General features: G+C 42.8%; 1 protein-coding gene across 6 annotated transcripts; it reads left to right on the top strand.

Annotated features, from left to right (window-relative positions):
* Positions 1 to 7328: 7328 nt before the first annotated feature.
* LOC147627159 (lipase-like) lies at positions 7329 to 20596 on the top strand. Of its 6 annotated transcripts, XR_015268450.1 has the most exons (11): positions 7330 to 7532; positions 7828 to 7916; positions 12555 to 12620; positions 12726 to 12773; positions 12939 to 13006; positions 13177 to 13249; positions 13559 to 13720; positions 18236 to 18281; positions 18414 to 18608; positions 18679 to 18767; positions 20215 to 20596. XR_015268450.1 is itself a non-coding variant. In XM_086815781.1 (10 exons), the coding sequence occupies exons 1-10, from the start codon at positions 7418 to 7420 to the stop codon at positions 20420 to 20422; spliced, it is 1113 nt and encodes a 370-aa protein (XP_086671907.1). In that variant the 5' UTR covers positions 7335 to 7417; the 3' UTR covers positions 20423 to 20596. The 6 variants fall into 6 exon arrangements, 4 of the variants coding, with proteins under 4 accessions (XP_086671910.1, XP_086671909.1, XP_086671908.1 ...); XR_015268451.1 differs by lacking the exon at positions 18679 to 18767 and having other exon boundaries at positions 7329 to 7532; positions 20215 to 20352; XM_086815781.1 differs by lacking the exon at positions 18236 to 18281 and having other exon boundaries at positions 7335 to 7532.
* Positions 20597 to 21945: the final 1349 nt, after the last annotated feature.

The raw sequence follows: 21945 nt of genomic DNA, 5'->3' as shown, positions 1-21945 counted from the left end.
AGGTTTTTGCCTAGTGGATGGTCTTGATCCCTCCATGATTGGAATAGTGTGTCGTACCACCTCGAGTGGTACACCCTTCATTTCAGTATACTTCTAAGAAAAACAATCCTTGAACTCTTTCAAGAGAGTAATGAGCTCCTTTTCTATGGAAGTCTAGTCATTTAGTAATGTAGACAGGTTTGGGATCCTCCCCTGGCTCAGCAATGTCTACCTCTTTAACTTCTGCTGGTCCATCGTAAGACATGGAATGGCCATTCTCCTCCACTCTTTTAGTCGTCAGTTAGACTACTTTTCGCTCATCAATGGTGTAAGTTTTGAAATGGTTTGGCATTGAGAGCAGGTCTGGCTTGTCGTCCTTACTCATCATCATCGTTCTGAGCCATCACTCAAAGCCTTATTTCATTTTCTTCTTCCAACCTTAGTAAGTTTAGGTGGATCAGGCTCTTGAAGAGTAATTTTCTCTTCTCGTTTCCCTTCTAAAGTGATCCTACTCAACTCCTCAACCCAGTTCCTAGAGAACTCATCGTGCACCTTAGTGACCTCAAGATATCTTAGCCACTGGGCGTCCGTGGGTTTACTTCACCAACAATAGGGCATTGTGTCGAGCAATATACTAGGCCCCATGAACACCTCTTCGTTTGCACAATTGGAGTAAATAGCCATACCTCTTTTGTTTCCGCCACTTCCTGAGGCATTGAGTGCTGTTGCGACCATGTGGTCGAGGCACTTCTATGCTTGAGGCTTCATCCTTTGTTTCCTCTTCCATGAGTTGCACATTCACCATATGCACTGAGGTAGTGGGAATGGTTCCCGATTCAATATATTTTGTTCCTCTGGGGGCAACACATCTATGGTGGCAAGTACATCCATTTAGTTTTCACTAAAGTTTGGAGGTGGAAGCGACACGTAAATCTATTCTCTTCCTCTTCACGTGAGTGTTCTTTAACTGGTTAGTAGACTTGTAAGGATGTGGTTTGTTCAGTTGTGACCAAATCATCTCCAAACAATTGCCCTTCCATGGGGTGTGCCTTCCACATATGGAGATCAATCTTCAAAATTTATGAATCCTTTCATATATACACTTGATCTATTGCCCAATCATGCACCACCTTGGCTTCCCTCATGAAGGGTTTACCCAAGATAATATCATATGAATCTGGTTGGTGCAGATGGTAGTGGAACAAAAAGGCCTTAAGCTTAACGTTTTTCAATAATCCCATTGGCCTTGAGGATGTTCCATCTGCCATCTTAACGATTAGGTCCGCTCTATCTAACTCCGGTTTTCCCTAGCTTTTCCAACATTGCTTGGTGATAATGCTCACACCCACACCTCCATCCAGGATAGCAAGTCCTTGGTATCCATAATGGTGGATTGGTATTGTGGCATTCTTGGTGTCATCGCCCTCATAATACCTTCCTAATTGGTTGACAAGTATTTGGATGAATTTGGGTGCTTCCCTTTCCTTAGGCACTAGGTTTTTCTCCACCAGAGGTGTCTGGCTCTCCTTTGTACGCGATCATTGGGTTTATTCTTCCTTCTACCCATTCCTTTGACATCTGCACAATGCTGGCATGTTGCGTAACAATGGTCCAATCGGCATTTTGACAGTTGTGGACAATATTGCTCAGAGATTGCCTATATCTCTTGGTTCTCTGGCAAGTGAAGTCTCCTTCCACGTATTTGTCTCATACTCAATCCTAGTATAGGGAATGAATGGTTTGACAGTTCTTGATCTTCCTTTGCAAACGTTCTTGCCATCAGGACACTATTAGTCCTCGAACTCTTTCGGAATTGGAGTTGGCACATCTAACTTCCTTTCTCTTAGCTACTCATTCTGTGGATACAATGTATTCCTAGTCTTGTTAGCCCTCAAAGTGGCTTTGTGGTTGCGTTGGCACTCCTCTACAAGGGCCTTAGCTTCTTCGAGCTTTCGTATTTCCTCCTCCACATTCATATATTCTCCAACACCCTTGGGGGTCATTGGTCTCTCTTTTGTGGTTCCTTGTGCCTACTCCTCTAGTCTCGACAATAGATTGCCTCCTTCCTTTGATTGGGTGGAGTCGGTGTCAATGGTATCTTCCTTGGATCCATCCTGAATTACGACCAAGGCGTCACCCTTGTCTACCTTTTTTGCTCTTCTCCTCCCAACTAGAAGTTGTAATACACTCTGGGTTTTTCCTTTTGTCCACATGTTTTGCTTGTGTGCGTGTCAAGACATTTACTAGCATTATATTTCCAGGCTTCACACTTTATAGTCCAAATGGTGGCATGGTTAGATGTAGAAGCATTACCATTGGTTCGATAAGGGTTGTCCTTGATCAGATGATCAGATGTGGTGAAACATAATCTCTCATGGATTCATTTTCTTTATGCTTGATGTTATGGAGTTAAGCCATAGGACTCTATCTATCACCACTTTGAGCAAAGCTTGGTATGAACACATTCTTAAGCCGAGTGAAATCGACTTCATCCTCAGGCTTTAAGGTTCAATACCATTGGTGGGCCTTCCCTTCTAAAGTTAGAGAAAACGCATGTATCATGGTCACATCATTCACTGGCCCACAAGTTTCACATGTTGACTCAAAGATCTCTAGGTGCTGGATTGGGTCCCCATCTCATGAGTACTTTTGCATGAGTTTCAAAATGAGGTGTGGCTTCATCGAAGATGGCTTGGATTCAAGAGTTGTGCCCAGTTTCCTAACCATACCTCTATCCATTTCCGCAGAGATATTCAAAAAATCTGCCCTTGTGGCCGTATTTAGATCTACATGGGGATCCACTATTAGCCTCTGAGGAGCTATTGCCCCCTACATAGACCTCATCCTCTACCTGCATAGGTCCTTCTATCCAATCCAGGTCTACGGTTGGGTTCAGGCAATTCCTCATCACTTGGCTCATCATTAGCGGCCGCCGCAGCTCGCCTTTGTTGAATTAAGAGTTCCATGCTCTACAAGAATATGGGATTATTGACCTCTTCTCCTGCAGATGCCCTAGGTTGATCGTCCACTTCTTCTTGCATTCCGAGGTCTTCCTCCACCTTGGTTTCCTCATGTATGGGTTCTAGGGTTGGTATCCCTCCTTCTTCTGTCATTCCAATCCCCATGTTATCTGTGGCATCCCTAGATGTCTCTGCTTCCTTGCCACATAACAAAAGTAAATCATCAATTTCCCTCCATTTCGCGTCGCTATTCTACGCGTATCATGCTCTTACCTTTTTAAGCTCAGAAGTCGTAATTGACGCTCTGCTTCAGCCATCTTAATGTCACTTCCTCATATGCGGGGAAGAAGATTTGACCTGAATTGACAGCATTCTCCTTGTCTCGCATAACCCTAGGAGTAATTCCACTAAGTCTCAAGGTGTTAGTGTTCATAGGGCCAGTCGTTAGGGCTGTAGGTGTTGTTAAGTCCCATTTTGGGCTATGTCCCGTGCTTGTTAACAGACCCTTGCTTGCAAATTGAGCTTCGTCTTCTGTGCTGGGTTGGAGACCAAAGAATCCCCTGGGGCTATATCAAATATTCCACTGGATTTCGTAGGAGAAGCGAGTTTCCCTTCCTCTCCAAGTCCGGAGAACCTGAGTCCTTCTTCCATGGATTCTTCGCTACTAGTTTCTGTAGTGGTCAGATTTCTCCAAGCTACAACACTCAATTGAGTGCTCGCCAAGCGACCTAAACCAACACTTTTCTGGTATAGAAAGATCCTAGGTAATTAGATGCACTGTCATTAGGGGTAGGGTCATCTCCAATAAGTTTTCCTGACCTCAAGTGCATGAGAATACAATTCAACAGGCCAACTTTCTACTCTAACTATTATGCTCGGTTATTTGTCAGACTAACATTTCATGTCGTGAATTATGTCTCACGTCATGAGATGTATTTCACATCGTGACCAGCTTGTGTTTCACGCCTTGCAATTTCAGGCTAGATTTGTTGTAACCTAAGTCACGGAGATTACTATAGTGCACTTACGACTCTCTCTTGCCCCTGATCTAATAATCCTTCAATCTATAAACTCGACCTGTCACACGTCGTGAGATGGTAGTTCACACGGTGAAATGTGAATGTATTTCACATTGTGAGATGGTAGTTCACACGGTGAGATGTGAATGTGTTTCACGTCGTGAAATGCACCCTTTTCAGGAGATAAGAATTTTTAGTTTTTTTAGTGTCAGTCATGTTAAGTGCACTGGCTTTAGTAAGGTAATCCCGAGATTTACGGTGTCAAGGCGGGTAGGATTTCATGTCGTGAAATGTAGATGCGTTTCACGTTGTGAAATGCTTTCCTGCACTTTCACGCGTTTATCAGTCAAGCTAACATAGTGATTTTTTGAAGGATTTGGAGTGTGATTTCCCTACCCAATGAATCGAGAATGGTTGTGCCTAGAACAAAAGGAATGTAATGCGAGTAACAAACACAACCAGTGGCTCCTTGTTTTTTTTTAATTTTTCGTGAATTTTTGAAAGAACAAAAAAAGAAATATCACTAACTGCTAACTCACAATAGCAAATTTGGTGACGAAAGCAACAAAATCAAGTGTAGCTTTCCTCCAACAAGCATTACCAAGTACTCGCACACACTTCAACACACACAAATTTTCACAACTAATCTAATTCCTTCACTTCCACACAATCCTTATCCACACAGTACTTCACAATGCACTTCTAGAATGCAAAGGCAACAATGAATCTTGAATAGTGGGAGCTAGAGCTCTAAGAAGATGGAAGAAACAATGGTGCGGCGCCAAAAATGTTATGGCCTACTGCACCTCCCAAGAGAACTTCACACATTCACTAATGGAACAAGTAATAGACAACAACCGTCATAGGGTACTTACGAATGTTCCGAGCTCACGTCCCCCTTAAGGCTCTCCAAGCTCGCTTGTAGAAGCTCCAATTCTCCAATCTCCACCTCCACTCTGTCACCCGAGACAGAGTCACTCACACCACAATACAAGGCAATCATTCTCTCACTCTCCCACACCCAAGCATAGAAAAGGCACATGCACTAGAGTACACACATTCTCTCTCTCATACACAAGACAAGACAAGAGCTCTCATAGCACAAAGGGGGACTGTGTCTTTCCATTATGAGAAGTTGCCTTATATACAACTGACCCTTATTCAGACTTGGGCGCCCAAACTTATTAACTAAAGCCTTGGCTGGCCAATATCTCGCAATGTACAACCTTTATAGTGCTGTTACATAACACTTATTAATGTCCTCAAATGGAGGATCATCTTTGTTAATCCACAAATGGATTAACAATCAGTGGAAAATTTTGATAATGTGATGGATGTAGTAATTACCTTGAGACAAAAACTAGGGAATGAGGTGGTGTCCTATGTGGATTGTACATCCATGAAAAGGTTATTAAAAGCTTTTATTATTATTAATGCATAGATGCTTTAGCAAATTTAGAATTGTTTGGTGCTAAGGGGACATTGGAAAGTGAAACCTCACAACTTAAAAGAAGGGGAAGGCTAAGAAAATTGGAAATTGGTCTATAGTCAATGACTTTATTACCCCTTTAAGTTGAGATAAAGGATAAAGGTAAATAAATTGAGAAGGCAAAAAGTAGAAAAAGGCATACAAAACCTAGGAAGCATGTTGGATCGAAGCGATTTATTAATATGAGAGGGGGGGAAGAGCTCTCATATTAATAAATCACTTCGATCCCACATGCTTCCTAGGTTTTGTATGCCTTTTGCTACTTTTTGCCTTCTCAATTTATTTCTATGATTAAGACTTATAAAAATGTATGCTTTTTATAATTATACCTAAACTTTTAGCATTGAGCTTGCAAATAAGGAAAGAATTCTCATGATGTGTATAAGTTAAAAGGCATAAAAAGAAGAAAACATTGTCACATGCTGCATTAGATGTAGATTAGTTTGCTCACACTATGAAGGAATAAGGATTAAAGGTGCATGTGCAGATGGTGGAGCTTCTTTGAATGTTATTATGCTCACTCATGTGTATGATAACATGGAACTTAAATATACTAGAAAACCTCAGTAAGGATTAGGGCGGTCTCATGATGATGTTGAATTCCTTCAAAGAGGGTGGTAGTAGATGACGCACCTATGAGGGTTAGGGCGGTCTCATGATGATGTTGAATTCCTTCAAAGAGGGTGGTAGTAGATGACGCACCTATGACTATGCTTGGTGCCACTACTTAGTGGAACCAAACATTTTAGTGGACTTTAGTGGATTTCCATTCGTGGATGTAATGGGGAGGCTATAAAGGATTACCCACCCACATTGATATCAAGAAGGTCATGCTTGCAAAAGATCAATACATTGAGTTCATAGGGAATAAGGCATATGGTCTGAAGTATTTTTGTGTTAAGATATAAATGAGAGAAGTAACATAGGAATCCATGACAACCACAAAAGAGGATTCAATTTAGAGGCAACCACATAATATAGTGACTTTGAGGTTAGTGACATTGATGTTGATATCTACACATTTGGCATGGAATAGCACATTTGGCATGAAATAGTCAATCAATCTGCCTTTTCTACAAAAGCTCAGGTCCACAATGAATAACATGTTTGACAAGAATTACATCTAAATGAGAGAAGTAACATAGGAATCCATGACAACCACAAAAGAGGATTCAATTTAGAGGCAACCACATAATATAGCGACTTTGAGGCTAGTGACATTGATGTTGATATCTACACATTTGGCATGGAATAGCACATTTGGCATGAAATAGTCAATCAATCTGCCTTTTCTACAAAAGCTCAGGTCCACAATGAATAACATGTTTGACAAGAATTACATCTAGATTTGAATGGTAAACAAATTATCCATTCGGATTTATTAAATCATAAATTTTGAATAATACAACCTAGCTTTCCTTTTCAAGAGTTTGGCCAAAAAGTGTAAGCATGTTCAATGTCAATGTTGTCCATCAGCTATGCCCATTGCCCTCAAATTAAGAATAGTTAACTTCTAATTACTGACCTAAATAGGAAGGGTGAAGCTATGTATTGAAAGAGATGTTTGATCATCTATTCTCTTATTCATCCACAACACTAATCAAAACTTAAAATAAAAATTAAATTTTGTTTTGGTCAGACTAGTTTTAGTGTGTGTGTGGGGGGTTGCCTTCCTCTAGTAGCCCCCTTTTTTTTTTTTTTTTTGGTGCGAGGACGCACCGGAAAGCTCTCAAGTGTGACCGGTCCCTAAAAGGGGGGAATTCCAAATTACACCTATAGCTTTTCGCCAAAAAGGAAAAAAACAAAGGGCATATTTTTATATTTTCCCACGTTTCTTTTTTGAGATACTTAAATTTAGCGCGTGATAGGAACACGAGAAACTCATGGCCATTGTAATTTAATGACCGCGAAAGGCCCCGTGTGGATGCTCTGAATTCAAGGACGTTCGATGATGCGCGAAGTGTGATTGTATGTTGTTGATGATCGGAAAATGTATGGAGCACGGCGCCCCGTCTCCGGCGATGCAAAGATTAGTCTTTTGGCTACTTCTCATAGGCTTTGCGCAGACTACTTTGGCCAAGAGAGGTATCTATGCTTATGCCCGTATATCCATGTATGTATGCTTGTATGTGTTTGTATGCATGTATTAGGCACGTATGGCGTACGTATGTGTGTGTGCCAGTGTAGTTCATGAGTGTCTCAAGTCACTTCATCTTGTATGTGTGTATTTGTGCCTATGTATGTGTGCCTGTGTATATGTGCCTATGCAGCCACGTCTGCACTGTGTGTATATGTGTGCGGACATAGTTTTTATATGCCTCAAAGTGTTGTATGTATGACTGTATGTGCCTGTCTGCATTTTTGCTGTTTTTTTGTTCAGGAATTGGGTCTTGGAGGTCGGATGAACCTGATGATGGCTTTCAATACAACCATACTCTTGCTCAAATTCTTGTTGAGTACGCGTCTGTGGTACGTTCTGTTCTTGGGATACAGAATTTATTTTACTTTATATATTCTCCGCGCTTGTAACTCAACCCGATGAGTCTCTTGACATTATTATGTACCGGATTATAATGGCTTCTTCATCCATTATTTGAAACTGTCAATGAACCTATTTGGCAATGTTGAGTTTGAATGAACAAGCTATTTGTTCTTGCCACTTCTATCCTTTATATTTTCTGAAAATAGGATCCTCGCATCTGCTAGGAAGAGGTACATAAACCCTTCAAAAATGGTAAGGTTTGCCAAAAAGGGAGAGGGCCTCTTTCCACGGTTAGCCACTCTCAATGAAGTCTATGTCTGGGGGGGGTGGGGGGGGGGGGGGAAGGGCCTAACCCATTGTATGAATTTGGTTGGGTTTCGGTGAGACTTCTTGGAACTTGTCCCTAGTGGGAATTCTGACCGGGTCTAACCCAACATTGTGGAATACAAGCTTGGAAGATGGGATTTTTGGGGCCAATAAAATGGTGCATTAGGCATGTTTGTTGACACACACACGTGAACCTGTTTTATGGTGTGGACATGCTTGGATTCAATGTGTGTGAATGTCCACAGGGCTGACGATGGTTGGGAACCATGTGGATGCATGTGTATGACGGTATTTGAGGTTGAATAAGTATGTCTTATGGGTTTGCAGATGGTAAGTATTACACCTTGGCCCGTTTCATCATTTGTAAGGTTTTGCTGGGTACACACTACATTAAAACTGGGGGAGACAAATAATGAAGGGCAGGCAACTTATTATTTAAGGTGCCTCTTCACGTGGGCAGCCCAAGCTTTGTCCGCCTTCTATTAATGCAAGGGGCTGCCCACCAAGTGTGTGGGCATCCCTTGCCAAGTGGCAGGTGGGTGATACCACTTACATTAGGGCTAGAAGAATCGGCCAACTCAGGGTCTGTGCGCATGAATGTTTTTCTCGTGCACCACCATTTGCTCATTGTTTGCCTCTTGCTGCTACCGAAGCTGTACAACCAGCTTCTACACCCTTTTCTTTGTTGTACGGTCTCTTGTTGCTGCCCAAGGCCCATGGTATTGCCCAAGTTGTACAGATGGCTGTCTGTCGACTCTCTGATCCACAAGAAGCAGAAGCTAGACCAGGAGGCCAATGCGAGCAAGACTTTCGCAAATTTTTTAGAGAGAAATCTCATGGATACCCCCACCAGATCGGCAGTCGTAGGCCCAAGTGCCAGTCACCGGCCATACTGAGCTTGCCCCGTTCAGTGGTCCATCCCACAGCATCCCTGAAAGTGCTAGGGGAGCAGTTCAATTCGAAAGCGGGCCCTTTTTCACATCCCATGAGGCACAAAACATCACGGAGGCACACCGTTGGATCCAGCAAGGCAACCTAGCCTTGGTTGAAAGCTTTTCATTGGCCCTTTTCCACTCACTGGGCTGCCTTCCCGATTTCCCAACTGTCTTCTCCTCCCTTCTCCAGAACATGGCAGGGAACATGACAGTTTATATGGCTCGGCACAAGGAGCAAACAGATGGGCACATCAAGCCCTTCTCCTGGCGCATGCCAACCTTGCTCAGTTGGAGACCCAGAAAACTGCGGCCATTGCCTGATTACAGATCTAGGCCTAGAGGCTAACTCTAGGATCGCTCGCCTGCAGTGCGAAGTGGAAGTCTTTCACACGGAGGTTGAGGGGGCCTGAGCCGCAAGAGCCGAAACCTGGGAAGAGCTTACCCGCACCACTGCTGCACTTCAGAGAGCTGAAACCATGGCCCACAACTGCTAATAGCTCGTGGATGAAGTCCACAATCAGATGTCCGAGCACCGCAAAAAAGGACTTCTGGAGGGCACTAATGCCAAGGACGCTACCATTGCCGAGCAACTTTTATCAGAGCTCAAGGCTGACCCCAACCCGAGCTGATCACAGTGGCCCCTGAGAAGAAGGCAGATTGCTTGATGGACGTGGCCACTTACCTCCCAAACCTGGCCATCCCTCCCCAACCACCCTCAGGCCTCCTCGAATTGCAACACCTCACTCTCCAACTCAACCTCCTCCAGCACGACGTTTTCCTCGACGAGGAGATCCCCACCACCACGTTCTCCACCATCCTCTCCAAGGTCAGGTACGCCTCCCACACCACCCAAGCCATGCTCTTCCTCCAAAACTCCGTCTCCCTCATTGAGCACTTCACCATCTTCCACTTCCCTTACTATTTCCTTTGCCTAAACCTCCATTCCTGGTGCCGCGTCCTCAACTTCTCCGATGGCCTGGACGAGGGAGATCACATCAAACTTTTTGTCCCACAAGAGTTATGCCCATACCCTACCTCCACCGACATCATCAGCCGGGCAATCTAGTGTATGCACACATGGTTGGCATGCCATTGACTGCCTATCGCTATCTCACCGACGTCAAGGCAAGCACTGCTTATACCATTGGGGAATCCTTGTACTATACCATCGCATTTGGAAGCAGATGCAGCTGATGCGCACCACCCAATGGCACCTCTTTGACATAGTCCATGTGGCTTACCCCTAGGCTATCTTTGATGAGGAATCTCGAGAGGCCCTGTAATTTTATCAGTCCATGAAGTCTGCACTTGCAGTCGAGAATGAAGAGGAGGACACCACAGACATTGCTAGGGACAACGACAATGATGATGCGTCCGGTAGCAAAGACCTCTGTGAAGAAGCCCCCCGCCCCCAAGTAGGAGAAGCAGGTGGTCCCAGTGTACCTCTCAGGGCCCTTCATCATCTGGAAGTCCCTACTTCAGGCACCTCCAGCAAAGGTAAAGAGAAGGAACAAGCCTCAGTCCCTTTTTCCCTCAACCAACCCTCTTACCTCAGCTACATCTCTCGTCGCCTTCACTTCACCACCTGCCATTAATCCCTAGATATTCCCACCTGCCTCTCCAACTCCGCCGTCACCCCCCTCATCTCCCAAGCCAACCTCACCACCAACCACTCTCGAGGATGTCCTCAATGGACTCACTAAGGCCTCAAAGCCGCGAGCCGACCACCCCTTTCTCCCACCACAGATCTTGGGAGAAGGTGAGATCCCCGAAGCTCCCATCAAAGAACAGTAGCAGATGCACCCCCTTGACCGTTCATTCGATTGGCGTGATTTTCTCGACGGGATAGACATCGATCGAGCGCTCAGGATATTGGACCGGAGGCAATGCCCGGACTCTACCCTCGATACTAACAGGATCACTGATCGCCTTGACATTTACCTCATATATGGAGTAGAAGTTCTAGCAATGGTCACGATCTCATCGCAAGCGGAACAGGGGGGGATATAAGCGACCATAGGCTAGCGCAGTCCCAATCATGTATGATCTTATGGGCGAGCCACGTGTGTGGCGTTGTCTGTATCTTTTGAAGGCCCGATATTGGAAGGAGTATTGCTATGCTCCGTGGTATCTTAGGATTAGCTCACTTTACTTTCCAAACGAACGTAGATGGCCCTGGGACCTTTTTGAATTGGAGCTGGAGATGAATTTCCAGCTCCAGTTTAACGTCACATGGATCCCTTTGCCTCGACCATCCCTTGTCCTCCACGAAGAAGGATGCTTCGCACTATGCGCAAGTTCATCCAGGATTATGATGCTGTACCGGACCTAGATATGGTGGCCACCATGAGCTTTTTCAGACTCATCATTGTACTTTTGGTGGAATTCGCAGAATGGCACACATTTGACGAAGGTTAATAGGGCATGGCCTTTGACGTCAATAATGGTCCAACACTTCGCCAAATACTCGGCTACTATAAGAGAGTACAGTGGATGCAAGGCCGGCGCATGCTCACTTTCAAGCATATGTTCGAGACCGTCTTTTGGACTTTCCACAAAGCCCTCCATTGAACCACCCAGTACACTAAGTCTTGCTTTGACTTCTACAAGAACTTCAACGGCTTTTACCACTAGCCTCCCATGGAACTTCACAGCCGATTCCAAAGATGGAACTGTGATTAGGGAGGGGGTTATGTTAATCACATTGGCTAATAGTACTCCTCGCGTGGCAACTTCTTCAAGCCATATTTTTGTATCGCGTAATTTTGTAATGCCGGAAGACAGTCAAACATTGAGATTACGACTTGTGTAATGCTGGTGATGTACAATTAGGTTGGGAGTAGTGTATTGGGTCTCTGGACATTAGTTGGGCGGTCGGCATTGTACAAATGAGTATTGTATATAAGACATTTTGACTAATGAGAAAACATATAATCCCTTTCTCACAATCAAGTTTGAGTCTTTTTGCTTTGTGATTGAGTTGCGTGTATGCTTTTCTCTTCTTCTTTGTATGCTCTCTTCTCCCTATGTCCTCTTGTCTACTCCTTCATGCTTTCACTCATCGTGGCATAGAAGTAGAGGTTGAGCTTTCCATAGCTCTCTCTCTCTTTGCTCCCCATCCATTTGCAAAGCTCCTTTGTGGTGACAACAAAGAGTGGCTTGAGGTGCAAACCAGCATGACCCTTGCATTCTCCTCTCCTTCTCTCTATCTTGCAAGGCTTGAGTGTTCTCTCCCATGAACACTAGTGCAAGATAAAATTAGGTTCTAATCTTTTGAATTGTTTAAGGTAAGTCATTTGTTGGTGCCATGATTTGGTTAGTCTCAGCTGCAGTCTCACATATTTGTTGTTGGGCATTCTTCAGGTTTATGTTAACGACTTGGATTCCCTTATTGCATGGAATTGCTCAAGATGCAATGGCCTCACCAAGGTGAAACTTCAAATTAGTTTCTGAACTGTCGTAGCTTCTTGAAGTCAATAGCCTTAGGAACATTGTTTGATCTTTCATCATATTACTTATTGGGGCATCATGCAGGGGTTTAGACTTGTTGAGCTCATTGTTGATGTACAGCACTGCCTACAGGTATAGAGATCTGAGTGTACCGCTATATCTAGAATAAAGAAAGGGTTTGCTTACCAGAGATTCTAAATCCTTACAAGTATTCTGTCCAAGTTGTTGCTGCTAGGATGGTAGTGATTTTTCTGTGTGTGGAGGTTGATTTTTTGATATTTGGGTGCAACTTGGTAGGCTTTTGTTGGGCTGGCTGAAGATTTGAATGCCATTGTGATTGCTTTTCGAGGAACCCAAGAAAACAGGTTTGTACAGAGCAGCAGCTTGCTGTGTTTATTAAACGTGTATTTTGAGCAGCCATTTGGTAAAGCTTTTTGTGAGTATCTGATACCTAAATAATATTTAGAGGGAGAAATTATTACAAAAATTATCATTTTTTCGATTGAGAATTGTGTATTTTATGTTTGATCTGCAGTATCCAAAATTGGATGGAGGATCTATATTTCAAGCAGCTTGATTTAAGTTACCCTGGTGTCATAGGTGCGATGGTAAGAAACTTAATTTTCTAACCCCCTCTTTTTGTATGTGTAGTATATTTGTATTTATGTGCATATGCATACATCTATAGCAAAGTGACGGCGTCTACCCACGCCTATGCGATCCAGCAAGGAGCTTTGATAGCATGTATATATGTACACACATGGGCATACACACAGACACATAAAATGCCTCTCTCTCTCTATATATATATGTGTGTGTGCTGTGTGTGTGTGTGCACGTGTGCATGCATCAGGCAAGTTGTGAACTGGGCTTGTCTTTTATTCCTCCCTTTGACTTTGGTTTTAGCAACATTACAGGTACACCGGGGATTTTACACTGCTTACCACAATACTACTCTTCGTACTGGTGTAGTAGCAGCTGTTATGTCAATAAAGGAGCAGTCAAATGGACTCAATATAATGGTTACTGGACATTCAATGGGAGGGGCCATGGCCGCATTTTGTGCACTTGATCTCACGGTATGTAAAGGGTTTGCATTGTTACCATATCCAGTAGTATTTGTTAGGCTGCTTGGTTTAGTTTGTCTTGTGTAAGTCTATCAACCTTCTTGAGTTTTTGCTTGTCTGTCTTTCGAAATAGTGAAAATGTTCCAAGGTGATCGACAAATGCTTTAGGAAGCACATGCTTGGCAATAGGTAAAGAGATATAGTGATACCCACCAAGAGATGGAGTGGTTGGATGTGGCGTGGATTTTAATTGGGTGCATTAGATGGTCTCAGAGGAGTCTAGGTGGGTTATCCTGATTCCTTATTGTGCAGAAACTCAAGGCATGACCTATGGCATGCAACATTACTAATTATTTTGGATTGGATGGGTAAAGCCAAGGAACCCACTCCTTCAGTAGAGAAAATTAAGTTAAAATGGATCAAGTATGTCATTATGTGAGCAAAGGTGAGAGTTCACACACTTTCCTCAAAAAATTATTCAATGCAGGAATGGACTTGGCCTTTCCTTCTATGGCTAGCGTAGTGCCTTTGTCTTGAAATCCTGTGTATGTGATTGTAAGCTACATCAAGCATGTGGAGTGTGTTTTGATACATGACAGTGCATATTGCAAGTTAATGATGTTTGAGAGCATGATCCACCAAGGTTACAAGATTATCTAGCTCCAAGGAAAAAACCCACAACTTAGTTTGCGGGATTTTCGTTTTTGTGGGTTGAGCATGGGTTTGGCATTCATGCGAACTTGCTGAAGAAAGAAGTAGATGATATTATCTTGATGAATAACGGAATGGATGAGCTGTGTTTAGAATTCTCGTAAGCTGTGAAGCCGCAAGCGAGATTTTGAAGTGGGGATGGACACACGAGCATTCCTGTATGCCATGGGGGGCTTCTAGGAATGGAGGAGAAGGGAGTCATTCCGTGCACTCACGATTTTATTATTGGAGTGTTCCATTCCAGAGTAACTGATATCTCTGCGTCTGCTAAGCATTCTGGTTCGGAATGCAACCTGATTCAATGTGCAGGATTATGCTTCATCAACCAGCAACCATGACAAAGCAAATGATGGCCTTCTGTGTCAGGTTAGCGTGAATAATTTGATTCTTTCTAGCACCTTTTTGGCCCCATTAGTGCCACTTTTCATCATGAAAGTGCTGCTGATTTTCCTTGCTCTATGTTATCTCCTGCTCCGTGATCCTATGGTTATATTGCATGTTGCATCAGAGAGTACATTCCCTTCCTTGTTTGCAACCCACGTGAAATCAGCCCAATTCATTATTCACTCTGTCGCCTTAAACAGCCTGTGGCCTTTAATAGCCCTACGATTTCAACTCGTCTAGTGGGATGTCTTGCATGTGTTTTGCCTTGAAAAGTTGTGGGCTTCTAAGCTTGTCAGGGTTTTGATGGCCCAAACAGGGGTTCTCCTTTTAGACGCTGGTTTCTGTCTTCCTGACGAGACAGACTCTTATGACCTTTTGATGAGCAGTTTGCGCCTTTGTGGATAGCCATACAAGCTGGAGTAACAAGTTGTTCTATTCCATCAAAAAGTGGCACCTGATGTTGAACATTGAGGTCATGCAGGAATGCCCTGCCTCACGATATGTGGCACAAAGAGGCAAACTTTTGATAGTGTAAGTGGTGTACAAGTAGATGCTTATGAAGGATGTAGAAGAGAGTGCAAGAGCTTCCTTGGCAACTTTGTTATTGTGGGTGATGACAGCATGCAAGGAAGTGTTTGTAGTCTAAGGTGCAGCAAAGCTATTTTAAAGTTGGCTTACAACTTTTGTGTGATTTGTTTTATGGAGTGATGCGTTTGTGCGGCTGTCTTTGCTGTAGCTTGGAAGCCAAACCAGATGTGTGCCAGGTATAAAAGGTGCAGCCACACTGGTTAAAATCTGGTGTGGATTTTGTGCACGTTGAATCGTGTTGACATCAAGACTTAAGTTCAAAGTCTATGACTTTGTTAAAGGCTAGTTTGTATCTTTTTACGCAAGTTTCTCATGATCAGTGGTATCATTTTTTCAGGTAGCATTTCTTGTACTCCTTTTGTCAAGATTCTTGTGTGAAGATAATGCCTCTGGCAGTTTTTTGTGAGTAAAGCAAGTTGGCAACTTATCAAAAGTACATAGAGTAAGGTGGGGCTTCATTCCATTTGTGATTGGACACTAATACAGGTCCAGCTAAAGTCGTCTGGCAGACAGCGTGAAGAGGTTGAGATTTAAACAAAAACTTTCCTCAAATGAAATCTTGCCAAGTAGGCACGAACCAATGTCTGCTGGATGGGTGTGAAGCTCCCCCTTTTTGAGCTTTGGATTTTCTTCAAATGAGTTTTTGCCAAGTAGGCATGGACCGATATGTGCTGGTGGATAGGTGTGAGCCCCCCCGCCCCCCCCCCCCCCCCCCCTCCTCTTTTGTCAAGATTCTTGTGTGCGAAGCTAATGCCTCTGGTTACGTTGTAAGAGGGGCTTCATTCCATTTGTTTCCAGTCCTGAATGGAATTCAGGATTATGTGTCTGGCATGGACTTGCTGCATGAACTCAGTAGACACTTCACACCCTGCAGGGTCCAATAGATTTGAACCCTCAACCTCCATCACAAGAATCTATTACCTTAACCACTTGACTCGTCAAAACCATTCTCAGCAAAATAATTTAGACAACTCTGTATCTGTCTGGCTGTTGTCAGAAAACCTCAGCCTTACTCTTTCATGGAGGCAGATGCAAGAATTTTCTCTCTTTATCTCCCCCAAATTTCATTGCAACTATGAATGCGAGCATGGACTGGCACGAGGATGGGGGGGTAGGAGGGGGGAGATTCTTGCATCTGCTCCCTTTTCTTCCAACCCTCTTTCTATTGCTCTTTGGGAGCCTCATCTGGTAGTGCGATCTGCCTCATATGCAAAAATAATATTTGCATCTCAGTTTGTGTAGTGCCACCAGATGCATCTCCCTGATTTGTGCTTTTTATGGGGGCCTCACTTATAGCGACCCATCCCGTACACAAAAAATGCAATACCTGCATCTTGATTTGCGTAGTGCTTCTGGCTGCATCCCCTTGATCATGTTGATTTGTGTGCTGAATCTTCCCACAAAGCCTCCTTTGGCCTTGTGCACCTTGTTTCGAGGTTGATAGCATCAATTTCAGCCGAGTTGACGTAATTTTTTAGAGAGAATAAGATTTTGAAATTTGGCTTTTCTTGCCGAGCTGTACCTTTTGTCCTCCTTTTCTTCACCATGTTTCGTTCTCTGGGAATGCCATGTGGAGCCATATCACTCCTCTTGCAAAATATGGGGGTTGTGTACTGCACAATTGGAATGGTTAGAAACAATAAGATTTTGAAATTTGGGCTTTTTAAGCCGAGCTTCTCCTTTCGTCCTCCTTTCTTCACCATGTCTCGTTCTCTAGGAATGCCATATGGAGCCATATCACTTCCCTTGCAAAATATGGGGGTTGTGTATTGCACAATTGGAATGGCTGGTGTATTGCTGCTGCAACCTCTGTCTCATTGAGCAGAAAGGCAATTTTATAGTGAACATAGACAAGATCGACGTCTAGAAAGTTAAGGAAGGGCAAGATATTCCTCTAGATGAGTGTGACATCTATGCCATGCTCTCTGAGGAGATGATGGCACCAACTCGTGTGACGTGATCACATGTATTGGCATCAGGTGCTAGTACCATTGTAGAAGCAGCATCCTACCATTGTCGAAGTGGCATCCTACCGTTGTAGAAGCAGGGATGAGTGCTACAATGGCAAAGCTTGATCCTTCTGAGGCTTCGTTTGCTTTGATACTGAAGAGTTCAGAGGTGATTGGTAATGAGGAGTTGGACGATGTCAAGGACAATGTAGAGTAAACTCTTGACATTTTCTGTTTATTAGTTTGGACATTTAGGACATGTGCTTCATATTTTGGCTCCTTTTAGAGCACTTATGCATATGTTGACCATTGATGGCTTTACTATTATTGTGACTTGTCACTTGGCGCTTCACTTGGTTTATGGTTTATAAAGTCTGAACTTGAAACCGTGGATGAATCATGAATCATATATCTGTGTTGGGCATTGGCATTGCAGCCTGCAACACTTCAGACTTGGGTGTTTTAAAGTTGTAATATGTTTTAGAGTACAAATCGATGCATTTTGTGTATGTTCTATACTTTTATACGGTTTAATAAATGTATCAAGCCCACCCCCCCAAGCTGCGCCCGCGCCCCCCCCCCCCCCCCCCCCCCCCCCCCCGGCTCCCAAAACCCAAAGGAAACGTTTATGAAACACATTCCATGAAATGCTTGGCAACTACGATAGTACGATTGTGTCTGAAGTGACCCCAAGATCTGAACAGAAGCTCTAGCATTGATTAGTTTCTCCTCCTGAGCTTTATGCTAAGTCAATTTGATGTACCTATAGACGTTGGACATACAGTTTGGACCTTACTTTTGGATCTTTTGTTGTTTGAGCTGTTATCACATCTGTAGACTAGTATGAATCGTGTATCTTTGGCTAAGGACCTACTCTTTGTTCACCTTATAACAGGTGGTTAGTGTGTTGAATTGGTGTCAAACAGGCGATGACCATCATGGTTCGTGACTTGATTTGTCATGTTTGCATTACAAAAATCAATATCATAGTTCCTTAAAAGTGGTTGGATCTCTTTTACATGTGCTTAGAAGAGTTTGGCTGCAGAGGTTCCTTTTTCTGGCTTATTTTACAGGCAAATTATGGCATGAAGGATATCCAAACTGTGACATTTGGGCAGCCTCGAATCGGAAACAGTATCTTTGCAGCATATTATAGCGCTTTGGTGCCCAATACTTATCGGATGACACATGCTCACGACATGGTTCCACATTTGCCGCCATACTATTCACTCTTTCCTCGAAGAACATACCATCATTTCGGAAGAGAGGTGTGCCATATGTTTGTAAGTTTTTGCTCTTGCTTTGATCAGGTTTTAATTTGTAAAATGTGGCCTGAAGATATGGATTTATCAAATTCGCCTGGGGAGCTTAAGCTATGAATCGGAACGTGTTTGCGATGGCTCTGGTGAAGATCCCACTTGTAGTAGGTAATACACACCCAACGCTGGCTTCTGTTGGATAATGACTCTTCTAATGTGCATGGAAATAGTTGGTTTGAGAAGGGTCTCCTGAAGCCAATATCCTTGCTTGTTGCAATGTCATTGTGTTCGAGCCAAAGTGCTCCCAAAGCCAACTTATATTCTTTTTTAGGAAAGGAATCGGGCCTTCAAGCCTTTAGTTATATGAAGTCAATGTGTCAAAGTGCTATAGAGTAATTTCAAGGACTGTCAAATCTTAATGCGGTAATAGTTGGGCCCCTCTTGAGTGAGTATGAGTGAGTCACGATCCAGTTCAAGCGTGCCAGTACCTTGAGTCAAGGAAAAGGTTAATCCACTAATCTGTGCATTCATTCTGTTTGAGATTCCATGATCACATCACTTTCTCTTTGATGAGACTCCTCAATGGTGTGAGTAGTATTTGGGATGTAGGATGGATTATCATTCTATTCTCTGCAGATGATGTAGCACTACTGCCACACACAGCAGAATGGTTGCAGAGACACTTGGATGCATTCCCCGCATTCTGTAAGGAATGAGACTTGCATGCTAACCTTGGCAAGATAAATGTCATGGTTTTCCACACGAGTTGTCAGGGCTGCAAAGAGACACTTTCACATTTGAGGGACAGGAAGTCGAGGTACTGAGAAAATACACATACCTAGGAGTTGTATTCTCAGGCCCAAAATTCTCCATGAAACCAGCAGCAGAGGCAAGATTAGTCAGGGGTATGCATTGCTAGCACACTTGGAGAGGCAATGCTTCCGAAGCACAGTTCCAACAGGTCCAAGCAAAGTTCCTTCTCTTTGACTCTAGTTTAGAACCATGACACAAGGTAGATGGATGGCTCCCATGGCTAGCCTTGTCCTCATCTCTTTTCCCATGTGTCTGTAGGAATCTAGGGTTTTGCTGCAGCTCAACTCAAAATGATGTGATGTATTACTTCAAATCAAGTACGTGCTTTTGTAGATTTAGAAACTTATCTTTTTGATTCAATCAAATTACACACTACAATAGACTAATGCCACATGGCACACACTTATCTTATCGAGATATAAGGGTGTGTTCACACCTAGGCAGGTGTTCATACACACACCCATATGAACAAGGTCACACACACACACACACACAGAGGGTGGACACACATATATACATAGCCCTTTTGGGGGCAATTCATACACGAACTCAAGCAGGTACACAAACGCGGGTGCCATAGAGTGTTTGGTTTTTGTTTGTAAATATTGTTTATCTGAAATTTGTAGTCAAGTTGTTGCAAGGCAAACCCATTTATGGTGGTATCTGAGCATGTGCTTGACTATAGAGAGTGCATGTTTCTAGGGTTGTGGAAAGGTGGGAGTCTATCTTTGTTCATGCCAGAAGTTTATCTGGATCCGGGTACTGGGTGACATTTGAAATCCTAATTTGTCCAATTTTGCAGGTCTGTGTCTGGTAACAGCGTGGCAGATCACCTATGCTACATGGGAGTGTTTCTTGAAGCTGATACTTGGGCTTCCTGTGCCTTCATTTTAAGAAGCAACACAAATGAAGCTTTAGATGGTGGGCTTGTGATCCAATTACCCCTCTCTTCTGAAGCACATTTGCATGAGCAGGAAAAGAGCTTGCAGTATTTTAAGTACTCAATGTAGCTTCTGGGCCCTCGTGCCATATCTCAGATTGCCTTATGCAGTGCATTGCCCACCTAAGACTGCTATATTGTGTATACATTGATTCCTTGCTGTGACACATTGTGCACGATACTGCATAGTTCATACTTTGTATATCAACAGAAGATATCACATGAAACTCCTATTTCTGTATAACCCATGTTTCCTCGAGTAGGTTAAAGAAAAGTGCAGCCCTATGTTGAACTTGATAGTCACAGGCACTATTTCACATCAAAGGAAAGATTATAGAGAAAGTGAATGGAAAGATGCGCATGCCATCAGTTCATAGAAACAAGGTGTAGTACATAATACAGAGTCAAAATCTATCGTTGGTGGAAAGTTTCATTTAATATTTTTTCTTTCGGTATCCTTCATCAAGGACACTGTATGAGGTCTATTATCTGGAGGAGGAAAGGTTACAATGAAACAACTTTGGGGGCCAGCAAGTGGTGATCAAGATCAAGGTATCAATTGTATGTAAGTCTTACTATGTTTAGCACACTTAGAAAAAGAATAGGGGTACAAGTTATGCTTTTCTTTTGAAAAGGTTGATGATCACTCAATAATCTCACATTTCCCTTCCTATGGTGTAGGAAGTAAGAAATGATTGGGATGATACTTGGTGAATGAGTCAATGGATACTGCCTTAAGTTTTTCAAACCTAGACGTAGAGTCTGTCCTTCCATCCCTACTTCACCTGCACGCCACTCCACTTCCTAGTCTTGGCTCCCACCCTTGTATTATAAGTCATCCGAGCCTCTAACCAAGCAAACTGATTCTAGAATTTTTTAGATCAGTTTGGTCAATTTTGGACCATTTTTAGGTCAGTTTAGCTTACTTTTTGGATCTAGTTGAAGCAGGAGAGAGGAGAGATGAAAATATTTCATTATTTATTTGTGAATTTAAAACTCAAACCACATGTGAAATAGGCGCCTCCTTCATGAGGGGAATTCTCCACACTGAGATGTCAAAAATGTATCATTTCTTCTAAATATATCTTCTTTTTTAACTAATAAATTTGTCCTTAGTCAACTCTTTATCTTATGTGAGCATTTACTCATTTTTGAGGGATTTTTTTTAATTCTTTCATTTATCTCCTCCCTACATTTGGATTAATCTAATTGGTCCAAGGAATCTTAATTCAAAAATTTTAAAAAATCTGGATTCTTAAGCTAAGGTCATTTTTACATGATTTCAATTTATTCCAATTGCACATTGAAAATTTCTTTTTGAATATTTGTTTCAGGGGAAACCATTTTAGACACTAGGAGGATTTTTATATCAAAAAATATCTCAATTTTGAATTACCTCTCTAGACATTTTCTCTCTCTAAGTCAAAACAGGATAAAACATGATCTTTCTTTTATTTCAGAGGGGAATAATTATATCATCAGAAGGGGACACTTGCACACCTCAAAAGTCGGAGGGAGGAATCTTACATCTTACTCCACTTAAAAAAACGCGAGATGTTCTCATCTCGTAAAATTAGAGGAGAACTCTTTTCT

This window comes from Cibotium barometz, chromosome 21 (genome assembly GCF_041138505.1).
Source record: "Cibotium barometz isolate CiBa-2024 chromosome 21, ASM4113850v1, whole genome shotgun sequence".
Taxonomy (NCBI): Eukaryota; Viridiplantae; Streptophyta; class Polypodiopsida; order Cyatheales; family Cibotiaceae; genus Cibotium; species Cibotium barometz.
The sequence above is the reverse complement of the archived record's forward strand: the minus strand, read 5'-3'. Positions and strand labels throughout refer to the sequence as shown.

What these genes read in the sequence shown, in the direction of transcription:
- LOC147627159 (XM_086815781.1), top strand. Translation starts at nt 7,418, where the DNA reads ATGTTGTTGATGATCGGAAAATGTATGGAGCACGGCGCCCCGTCTCCG. An exon ending in GACTACTTTGGCCAAGAGAG is followed by an intron (nt 7,533 to 7,827) that starts GTATCTATGCTT and finishes TTTTTTGTTCAG; the next exon opens with GAATTGGGTCTTGGAGGTCG. An exon ending in CGAGGAACCCAAGAAAACAG is followed by an intron (nt 13,007 to 13,176) that starts GTTTGTACAGAG and finishes TTTGATCTGCAG; the next exon opens with TATCCAAAATTGGATGGAGG.